At 35.6% G+C, this 12358-nt stretch overlaps 1 protein-coding gene across 1 annotated transcript in view; it reads left to right on the top strand.

Moving 5' to 3' along the window:
• Positions 1–12358, top strand: part of rg (rugose) — a 728321-nt gene that overhangs the window by 412985 nt on the left and 302978 nt on the right. The window contains exons 13-17 of the mRNA XM_068766997.1: positions 3667–3880; positions 6635–6857; positions 9572–9714; positions 11624–11710; positions 12170–12273. Coding sequence (XP_068623098.1) covers positions 3667–3880; positions 6635–6857; positions 9572–9714; positions 11624–11710; positions 12170–12273 — 771 coding nt within the window. The remainder of the gene's footprint in view (positions 1–3666; positions 3881–6634; positions 6858–9571; positions 9715–11623; positions 11711–12169; positions 12274–12358) is intronic.

The following is a 12358-nucleotide window of genomic DNA, read 5'->3' as shown; positions in this document are numbered from 1 at the left end:
GTGGCTTTGCCCGGACCAACCGGCTAAATGCACTTTCGGTGTCGCGCGCTAATCGGCCGTGGAACTTGCCCGCCATCTTGAACCGGTCGGGTAATAGCTCTGATCTAACTCCCGGGAACTTCTAATTGCCTGGTGTTGGGCTCGCTTAGCAGGGTCGGATTTATGAACAGCGTTTTATGGCGACGATAATTTATTCCGCCCGGGGTCGTGTATTTTAACTTTTTCCCGCTTAAAATTCAATTTGTAGCCGCCGAAAACATTTTTGTTGAACAGAAATGAAACATCGCTCGCAGTAATTGTGTCATTTCTTATTCTTTTTGTACGCTTTCTCCCTTTAATAACACCCTAATTGCCGCTTCTAATAATTCATATTTAATACAACCGTTGCTACAACAGCGACGTTAAATATTATGTAACAAATGTTTATTATTGTTTATAAAATGTAAATTCTTTATTTATTCTTCAAATCAATTTCATTCCCTTTAAAAAACCTCGTGCGATAAAACGCAGTTTTGCCATCGTTTTTCGAGTTCTCTTAATAGTCGGAATAGTCTGTTTCAGGTTTAACCTTCAAGATGTTTTTAGATTCGGTCTTTATCTCAATCGTGTCAAAACGGCGTCCCCGCATTGGCCTCTTCAGTTTGTTGATAGCCAGAAGTTGCACGGAGTCAAAAAAGGCGAATACGGTGGTAGCGGAACGATGTCAGTAGAATTTTCAGTAAAAAAGTCGCGAAGAACAAATGCCGTATAACATCGACCAATCGAGAATGGTTTGAATAGAGCCAAATGATTTTCCTCCACCTCTAAATGTCAATCAAAGATTTTCAAGAATGAAATCTTTGGTTTTTTGTACGTAAAAGCAGTCGGTTTTAAACGACAATTTCACCTTACTTTTATCATAGCAGGATGTCTATAAATGTGCATATAGGGGGTAATTGGTTATAGATTTAATATACGGTACATACATTAATAAAATAAACGTTAAATAATTAATTACGTAATGATAATTTAGCTAAATAGAGCGTTTTTAAAATTCGAATTACTACAAAAACTAAATTTATCTCTGTATACTTTGTACTGTCAGAAGTTGATTAGTTGCATTACAAAAGAAAACAATATATAAAATAACATATTTCAGAGTGATTACTCCATACCGTACCCGGCGATAAATATTGCACATCGACTTTTGGAAAGAGACAATCGGCTAATTTCGGCTTTATAGAGCACTATCTCTCCCACACTACCTATGTCACGTTTTGTCAGACGTATTTCGTGCGATAGAGATAACGCTTTCCAAAAGTCGATGTGCAATATTTATCGCCTGGTATAGTATATGGCTATTGAAAATAGGTGTATAAGTTTAAAGGCTTTTTGCCGACATACAAGCTATATATTCACACCTTTAAAGTGCTATGGGACTCTTTCAAGGATCGGTTGGCATTGGAGGTAATAACAACATGAATAATAAAGTAGAAAAATGTATATTCATCAAGCTTATCCCATATTCATACCTATTTGAAACTATGAAAACAATGTTTAACTAATAGAAATCGGCAGCCAATCACAAGTTGAGAAGAATCATAGAGCGCTGTCTTTCGCCTGATATGTAAAGAATTATATTTCTGTGGAAATTCTCTTTTCGATGCGCCGCTGACGATGTCGTAATGTGGCAAGTACAGTGCATTTATATATAACCAAACTAAAATCTACACGTAAATGTAGAGTAATAGTAATATTTATGAGCTATTTAACTTTACAGAGTAATATCTCTCAGCGCCGTTTGTCTAAATGGGCCCACACAAGTTATCTCCACATGAAAGGTTATAGCTGGATCATAATATATATTTGCTCGAATCTCTCGCGCGACTCAATAATCCCTCCATTAGGCGTTTATGCCTGTGATAGAGATTTATGTAAACTTGGAATGTAACGGCGGGTGTACGGTCGCTTAGGATAATGTGTATTTAAAGATTAAGCGTAAATGATAGAGCTCGCCTTTAATCGTGTGATTTGAAATAGAAATTCGTACATTACAAATGTGATCAAATACGTAGATGAGTGTCAGTGGGCGGGTCTCATAGGGCACAGAAAAGATGGCCACTGAAACATTAAGGTTTTGTAGTGGAATCCACGGACAGGTAAGTCCAGTGGAGGATGTCCACCCATATACAACGACTTCGACTACCGGGTAGTCCTTCCCAAATGCTATACAGTGCAGTTGAACGCAGTTCTGGTCCAAATGTCCTAGGGGCACGAGGATTCGCTGAGTACTCTTTTAGGTTAAAACTCAGGGAGAGCCCCTCGTGCATCTGTGACCCAGTGGTTGACCAGGTCGTGGTGCATGCAATAATAAGGAGAGTGATGAGAGTGTGACATTGAGCTAGAAGAAAGGGTAGAAAGTGGCATCATGGCCTTCCTAGGAAATAAATAACACCTCCATAAATTCCTTAAATTCTGTAAAAACATAAAAGAGGTAATAAACAAAAATAAAGGATTAAGGTTAAGATACAAGGTCGAAAAATAAATAGAAATGTAAAATGAGAAATAAAATATGAAAAAGAAATAAAGATGGTAATTTAAAATTGAAACTAACTGTGATATCAAAGAATGTAGCAAAGAAAAGAGACGACGTGTGTAATATAATGAGAGAAAGAGAACAAAAGAAAATATGTTGAATGAAAAAAGATGTAGTAACAGAAATTATAAAGGACGCAAATAAAAAATGACAATGAAAAAATCATTGTAAAATAAAGTCCTTGTCCTAAAACATGACTGAGGGAATAAGAACTCGTTAAGAATTGAAGTGTTAAAATCGCTATAAACGTTTCCAGGAGATAATATACATACATAAAGATATATATATATATATATATATATATATATATATATATATATATATATATATATATATATACTTAAACTTACACATTTTTCCTTTATCATTACAAATAAAACATTGTGTAGCAAATATTTGCCGAACGTAAAGATCTAACCCGGTAGAGTATTTTTTAAATTCATCACGTTCGTGACGAATAATACTACTGTACGCTTTCATTCTCATCCGTGGTGCCGACGGATTATTTCAGGGTAGATAAACCTCCTCCCAAGAAAAAGATGCACAGACTTGAACTACAAGAACGTGTAAGATGTCCAGAACGAGTAGAGAAGGTGGACTTGGCTACATTCCTCCACTATTCCCAAAAAAAAAAGTCATAGAACGTAGAACAACTTCAATCTCTTTTTTCAATACCTTTTCACTCGAATCTTGCCTATAAATTAACCCTGTGGAAACTTAGCCTGTTTAAAAGTACTTGAACTTTGGGAGTAAAGAGAAAAGTCAGAGGATTTCTTTGGTAGTCCACTTATATTGTTATAATAACTGTCGATTCAAAAGTTCATATAAATAGTTATTTGAATATAGATGTTTTGAATTTCAATTGAATAGACTGTGTCAAGGAGATACCATGACTGTTCCATACAGAACGCCATTAAAGTCTGCTTTTATTGTCAATATCATTTGGCTATTTATACATCTACGGGGATAATATCATAAATGGTTTTGCAGCAGAAGAATTTGAGTTCTATTGCGCTTTAATCAAGTCGATTATTCTCTTTTTGTTTGAAGTTTAAGTGTGACAGCTACTCGTGTATTTATCATTGTTCCAGCTCGAAGCTCCTCGGGTTCGTGTGCTCGCTGGTGGAGTCGTGCAGCACGGTACAGCAGCATATGCTGCAATGTCGCGGCTTTCTGGTCATCTCACACATGCTGCAGCGCTGTGCCCGAGACCACCTCACGCCGGACACCCTCGCTTCATTCCTCCACCTTACCAAACATCTTGTGACTTGCTGTTCACCGAACTCTGACTTGCTCCTTAAGCAGGTGAGTCGTGTTTTCCTAGTACCCTACATGCTTTTGTAGAAATATATAGTGTCACTTACTTCTTTATTGATGTATTCGCACTCTTTTTGTTTTTTTAATTTATTTTACTATGATTGGCAAATTGATGTGCCAGTGGGCAGGCTATATATAGGCTTTAAGGTCCTGGATTGGATTTAAAACCTGAAAGCGCAGCGCAGAATGTTTGCCCACAAAGTGGACTGACGACCTTTTCATGGCCTTCAGAAAACCGATGGATGGGTATCCTAAGATTGAAATGATGATGATTTATTGTAATTACTTGCACAATTTTCATTTTTATTTGTATCTTCAAATTATGAGACGAGTATATTGACGGCAAACTGCTATGTCTATATCTAATTATTTGTTTAACCCTCTAAAATTTCATTTGCATTTAGATGTGAGTTGTGGTTAAATATAAACATATGCGAACTTGCAATCGACTGTTTTTATTTATTACCATGATCTACTTAAAGTGCTATAACATAGATTATTCATAATTACTTGCAAAGGCTTTGAAATTAAAGGATTCTCCAAGGAGGTCCAATACAAAAAAAAAACCGCCAAAAATTTTGAAATTATGTCGTTTAAGTTAGCCGTATAGGTGATGATATTGAATCATCTGTAGTTGATTTTGGGGGCCTTCTCTTCCCACAACAAAATACGTCTCTATTCACACTCGCTAACTCTACAAGCTCTTAGATTATTGTCTATATTGCATTTCAAATTGGACACCAAAAGTTATGTCACTGTAACCTGTTTATAACAATTTTTAAGTTTGTGCACATAACTTATTTTGTTTTGCCTAAGTTCACGCTTAAGAAATGTTTCGCTTTGGAAAACTTATCAAGTTAAATTACTTGTATATATATATGTTGGATTATAATTACACTGCTTTTAGGTAATAATTGGTCATTGTATAGATATTTTTTATACATTGCAATATATTTGGTAGATAAATGTCGACCTTTCAAGAACCACTTAGTGAAGTATTTTTTTTATTCTAACTTTAATTGTGTATATTATATGTCTTAGTTATGTTGGGGTTTAGATAAGAAATATATGAGATAAGTAAAACGCACATCATTTTATGGACCCTTAATTTAGTTTTGTTTCGATGGTTGTAAGCGCATGTTCCTCTTGCTTTGTCACATTTCGTCTTACCCACACAAAAAACTGGCACGTTCCAATAAAAAGAAAATATTTTGATTATCACATCTCACGAAATACGTAAATAGTTATAAATACGAAAATAAAAATTATTTGTCTCTTTACTTTTTTTTTAATTTTGATTAATTAATTGCGGCTCGCTTTTGTATTCCATACGTTTCTTTTTTGTTTTAACACTTGCCATATGGGAGAGCAGTGAATATATCTCGTGTATGGGATATTTTAGAAGTTTATAAATGCAAAGCACAGCAGAGTTAGTTTTGCCACGGGGATTAATGATACACAGCTTTCTCGCTTGGGGCTTAAATGGATATAGCCCTTGATAGTTACATCAGCGCCAACGCTTTCCGATCTGGTAGTAATGTCAGCTTAAAAAACTTGCAATCCAGTCGAGATCAATTGAAGCGCACGCATAAAGGACTGAAAAGGTTATCGACCTCACAATTTGAATAAATCAATAATTAAATGGCCCCTGAATAAGTTCCTGATGGAGCCCTTGTATTTAGTAACAATAGACAGTTTTACATAAAAACTATGCCGTCCGGCGACCACAGTACTGACGTGAAAAAAATCAGTCAAGAACCGGCGACACCACAGTGGTGATTTCATGATTTTTTATTGAAAGTGTGCGATTTGTGAATAAAACACCCTGTACCTGCTTCTGAGCAGAACATGGAAGTTGCCGCTACATCGCGTGCCGACGACAAGTCAAGTGATCCGAATTCGCGCTGTCTGTGCGAATGAATTATTACAAAGTGTTAAGCGCATTTGACGCTACATTATCTTGAACCTGTTTCAGATAATATTCTGAAGAGCAGTGATATCTGTTCATAAATTTAAATTAAAAATATGTTTATTTGAGAACATATTTACACGCAATATTGGACCATCACTTATTTTTAAAATTAGAACAACAAGCTACCTGTTGGTTATATGTTGGGTATGATATGATCTGCTGAAAAGAGCTGTATAGAAACTTAAAAGATGCTCTCTATAAATAAAATTTAACAATGTTTGATGTATACATCATACAATACTGTGTATATTAGTAAACATATATAGTTCCACGCATTTCGATGCGTTGGCTGTTAAATTCTGTAATAAGATTCATTTAATTACTTAAAAAAATGGTCTAAGATACCTTATGAAACTTTATATGCGTGACAAAAATTACCTCAGTAGTAATCAATGCGAAGTACAATCAAAGCTATGGATACAGACAGGTTCAACGATGCTCACTATCAATGAAGCTCAGGGGGCTATACAGACACCTTTGGGCTGTATAATAGTGTCCATGTGGTGGTAGCAATATGACGTCACATATCAATATAATTAATAAATAAAAACGGAACGTTAGGGCGTAGTTAAAATAGATTGAGTCTTAGTAAAAACTTCTATATGCAAATACGTGAGCAAAAAAATCGGTAATAATGAACGTAAATTCAAAAGGCTCTTACGCAAAAAAAAAAAAACGTGCAAGCAAGAGAGAACACCGCTTCCAACCATCGGACAGTTAAAAGTCTATGCTAACGTCAGTCTTTCTGTCAATCGTTCCTGACGTGGCAGCTTCTGGATCATATCCTGTTCAACCCCGCGCTGTGGATCCACACGCCGGCAGCGGTGCAGGCCAGACTCTACTGCTACTTGGCCACGGACTTCCTCGCCGACGCCCACATCTACGGCAGCGTTCGCCGCGTCAGCACTGTTCTGCAGACCGTACATACACTCAAGTATTACTACTGGGTCGTCAACCCGAGGACGAAGAGCGGCATCTCTCCTAAGGGGCTGGGTAAGTTTGAAGAATTTTCAGTTTTGTTTCTGACGTTTCAAGTTATATATTAACTACAATATATACTATGTGCTATATATGTACTATAAACAGGTGATTGGTTATAAGTGTAAATGTATACCTATTTCCTATAAACCTATATAAAGTTATCATTGTTAAGTATGTCACATTAATTTACTTTTATATAGAAATACCTCAGTCTAGAAGTTTTCGGCTGTTATGCTAAAGTTATTAATGAAGAATTGCGAAGGATGAGAGGCGATGTATGAAAGGTATGTGTAGGAATGAAAGAGAATGTGATGGAGAAAAAAGAACTAAGGAAAGATAAAGAGACGGATAGAAGAAGATTTACATTATTTAGAAAATAACGTCCCAACCATGACAGGGGAGATACGAATTAAAAAAAACTTCAAGCCGTACAATGTCTACAGTGATAGATAGGACAGTAATTGATTTTAATAAAATTACTTCGATTTTTAAAACGTTTTTGTACCATATTAAGAAAAGGTTAATTATTATTTGAATAATTACAATAATTGGCAGCAAATGAGCTACAAATTCGCTCCTGTAAAGCCTTCACGCCTCTATCTAATTACTCTATTACATTTGTGTAACATTAAAAGTAAGTTGCTATGGAGAATGTTATGGTCGGAGTTTCTCCGAGAGATCGAATTGAGACGATCCGAAAAAGGGCTAAGGTCACGTAGTTCGAAGAATTGTTTGTCTGAAATAGCAGTGGGCGGAGCACATCGCTCAAGCAACTAAAGGCCGTTGGGGCTGAAACCTTTTTGAATGGCGATCACGATCCGGTAGACGCGGCGTGGGTAGGCTCCTACTGGGTGGAATCCTGATACTTACTTACTTACTTACTCCGCTGGCTCAGTGACTCAAAGTGGGTCTTGGCCTCCGAAGCGAGAGACTTCCACTTTCCTCTATCTTGCGCCATCGTCTGTCATTGGTTGACATTCAATTCGCGCAAGTCTGCCTCAACGCGATCGATCCAGCGATACCTGGGTCTACCCACTGGTCTTCGACCCCTCGGTTTTTCCAGGTACGCTACCTTCACGCTCTGATCCGATCCCATTTGCTCCAAGTGACCAAGCCAAGATTCGTGGAGCTTTATATTCGCCAATGATATATGGAATCCTGATATATCTATCAAAATTTCTCAAGATGTCAAAGTTAAGGTTTAATTTCATGTAAAATTTTGTTAAATAATCAAAAGGACGAATCAGAGGAGACAAGAAGTTGACAAATGATACGCGTTACTCCCGGAAACAATTCATTTCAGTATGAAGACGTTATAGCCTCGACGCTGTGGAGGTTTTAGGGGAAGTTGGCGGGAGGGGGAGGGGGTTGGTTAAATCACAACAAATTTGTAAACGTCAAGGCGACTCTCGCTGTCTCGTTTACTAAAGCTTTGTCACTTTTATTAGACGATCGTTTATCTGCAGAACATCTTTATTCGGGCCGCTTTGAAATAATGCAGGCGCCGCCCTGTAAGATGTCACTGTGTTTATTTTTGAAAATATTTTAACGAAATTTATAAGATTTTTGACCTTAAATATCTTTCTATCACATTTATCTTTATATATGTATATGTATTATGATTTCTTGATTAAGTTCTAAATATACAAATTGTTTAAAAATAATAAAAAGTTTACGTCAAAATCTAAATATTCTTTTTTCGAATAGGCAGGCATAGACAGGAATGTTACAAGCACTTTTGAATTGACAATCAACATAAAATCTCGGCATTGTTGTTCCTATAGAAAGCTACCACCGGCTCGGAAGGCATTTCAGCTGAGAGAGCCGGCGAGAAACTCAATAGTTGCTCTTTACAGATATAGTTTTATACTCGTAAAGAGTCCGCGACAATATTTGGCTTGCCGAGTGAGAATCGACCCTAATAATTCCACGCATTAACATCAGTATAGTGTTCTTCGATATACGATACGATATATACTTTTTCAATTTCAATTTTTTTCTTTACATTAATATGTTTGATATATATTTACATATATATTATACTATACTGTAATGTACGCCTCGACTAATTTAATTAAAACTATTTATTCGTAATTTCCTTTATTTCCATATGTATAGAATGATTATTTATAGGTGTGAAAGGTTTAAATAACAGAATTTAAAGCTTATTTTGTCGTCATTTTAACCCATATACGCCGCGCTTTGTGGGCTAGTTGAAAATCGCAGTGTGGTATATACGCAGAGGACGCTGCTGCCGATCCTCTGGAAACTTATTTTTGTGCATTGGAATTCCTATATAATAAATACAAAAAGTATAAATGGCAGTCACTGCTCAATGTCATAGTTCATTTGCGGTTACATCTTACTTCATACAAAAATCAATGGTTTCTTTAATAATGTAATGCGAGTCTTATCAATTTGAAATCAATATCTTACCTATATGTAAAGTAAAGATTGGATCAATATGGAAGATTCATTTAATGAATTGATAGAAGTAATTACTTTATACAAATAATTAAAAATATCGTGACAAATAAAGTTCATTTTAATATTGATATTAATTTTTTTAACACAGTGTAAACACATCTTTACTTTGATGATTCTATTTTATTAACGCGTGTATGATATATTATATAGTAAACTTTGGACGCTTTGGAAGCTTTAAGTAAGTTCCTCGTACTTTCTGACATTGCAGGCTTTGGCTATATTTAAGTTCTTTATTACAGAAGGTCCACGACCTGCGCACAAGGATATCCTGACCATCCGTGCTTACATTCTCCTGTTCCTCAAACAGCTCATTATGATCGGAAACGGAGTGAAGGAAGATGAGCTGCAGTCTATCCTGAACTACTTGACCACGATGCAGGAGGTGAACTATTTATTTTATTTAATTGTATCATCGCCATCGTTTAAGATTTAACGTCCGCTACTGGACTGACTGTCCCAAAGATTTTCAATAAGTTCTGGTTTATTTTTAAAACATTAAAATATTCCTCCGGTTGTGAGTAAGCATTATATGAATTTGTATGGCGCGGCGTTTCTGACAAGAGGAATTCTCCATTTTCAATTAAGTGAATTTAAGGTATTTCTATCATCAAATTTTAATAAAGCTTTGCATTATTTAATTGTTTTACAATGTCATTTCTTACTAGCTTATAGGTTTGCCTTACAAATTTACTAACAGTACTTTTCGAGTACACATTTGAAGGAAAGATATCACACAAATATTCAATTCATTTTGAGTTAATTTATTGATTTTGTTAATATCCAAAATTTAATGGATTCAGGCGTTACATTGCGGAAGTCCATCCTAAATAAGAAAGGACCAACCGAGACTCGGTGTTTAGCACTAATCTGTGTAACAACTCCTGAAGATGCCCCGTGGAGGGGTGAAACACGTGTTGAGTGAATTTACGGTGGCGGTTGTGTAGTTGGCATTGTCTGTCGCATGCGCATTTACGAGCGGGCTGGCGGGCGGTGCACTTTCATGCACGACAACCACTGCATGTGCGGAGGTGGCTAGATATTGGTCCTTTCTTATTTAATATCCAAAATATTGTGATATCGCAGTGTTTCGTTTCAATTCGATATTTATTGAAGTGCTGGGCGACACGCAATTTTTTTTCCATCTAGTGCGTACATAAATAAGTCCAAATAAGCAAGAACTGTCACAGAATTATATGAAACTCATTGGAGTAACAGTGGCACCATCTGTTGAAAATTAGTGATACCAACTTAGAAACCTTCGCGAGCTCATGCTCAACAACTTTGCCTAAGATCATCACATAATCAAATGAATAGTTTTCGATTCTATAAAGGACATACAGATAAACAATCATTCATATATGTTATATACCTATTGTTGACAAGCTATATAACCTACTGTTGTTTTATTATAGCATGTATCAAACGTCGACCTGACATTTTTTATAAAAATCGAATCAAATTGGTAAAGTTTGTTATATCTTATCTCATATAAATTATATACCTTGCCGTAATTCAAATGATAATCAATATAAATGTATGACTTCCTGTAGAGAAATCTTCTATTCTTGAGCTTCTCACATTTAGGCACTTAACTATATGTAAACAAGGTTAATATTTGATGTCAAACTTTGTATATTAAAGGGCATAGTAGCTTAACTTAGCAATATAAGTATTCCTCGCTATAAAGTCATATTTTTTATATGGTCCCGTTTTCGGAGGCCTCTCGTAATACTCTGCCGTGTGTAAGCAGGGACATTATTTACAATACATTATTCAATTTTATTTCCAAACTCCTCTTTTGCCCCTCTTAAATCCTTTCATTCATTATTCTGTTGTCCTTCTCCTTTTCCATTGCTTTCCATACCTTGTTATCTATTATACGTCGCCTCTCTTCCTTCGCCTTCCCTCCAGAATACTGTAACAATTTTTAATTTTTATTTTAGTATATTTATTTAAGTTTTATTTTGTATCCATTATTCTGTTATCCTTTACTATGACACATTTCTATATTACAATTTTTATTTAGATTTTTCAGTTTGTTCGCTAAACTTATCTCTCTTCTATTAAGCTATATCTGCCGGGATCTGAGTGGTTCGTGGTAAGACAGTAGCCAAGCTGATATAAATTGGCTACCAGTGATAATAATTAAAGAATCTAAGCATAAATTACATCGTCATTAAGTCGATCTTAAATAAGTTATCTTAAGTGAGCTATGATGACAGGACTGTTAGTGCTAGTTGATTATTTTTTAATAAAATCAATTAATTTATTTCTTGTTTCCTTTTTTTCAGGATGAGAACCTTCATGATGTTCTACAGATGCTCATCTCGCTGATGTCCGAGCATCCCAGCTCCATGGTTCCAGCATTCGATGCAAAGGTTAAATATGTTTTAATTTAAATACTTCATCCCTATCTTATATTCTAATCAGTTTTTACTCTCGTTGAACCTCTATAATGGGTGGACAGAGTCCTTATTTATATTACGATTTTTAACATAATTTTAATTAAATCTAGTCCTTATTTTTACCCGACTTACGTTGTTGTTTTACTTATTATCTCCTTCACAATTCTACGGCAATACTTCAAAAAGATATGGCGACACGTTTTGTCTCCTACTAGGGAGGCGATGGTGCCATTCACTCTTCTTTCTAACTCTAGCCCACATTATGTCCTTGTACTTACAAATACGGTATATTAAGTATTTACATGTACCACGGTCTGAAAAAGTAAAGTGAGCCTTAAACACAAGCAAAATCGAAACCGAAAGACTTTACTTTGATAATTTCATTCGAGTTGTGTTTGTACGATTTTAAATGTAATGACGTTCATCTTCCAGGGGGGAGTGCGGACTATATTCAAGCTCCTGGCCTCTGAGAGTCAGCTGATCAGGCTGCAAGCATTAAAACTCCTCGGTTTCTTCCTGAGCCGGAGCACACATAAGTATGTTAATATATAAATTATTTTATGTAAACCAGTATTGATAGATCCCAAAAAAAAAACTTGGAACGAAATATCTTTGAAAATT

This window comes from Battus philenor, unplaced genomic scaffold (assembly GCF_028537555.1).
Source record: "Battus philenor isolate CCGP_79_NKW_IND1 unplaced genomic scaffold, ilBatPhil1.0.hap1 SCAF_22, whole genome shotgun sequence".
In the NCBI taxonomy this organism is placed as follows: Eukaryota; Metazoa; Arthropoda; class Insecta; order Lepidoptera; family Papilionidae; genus Battus; species Battus philenor.
Note: the sequence above shows the minus strand (reverse complement) of the source record. Positions and strands in the feature narration are given on the sequence as shown.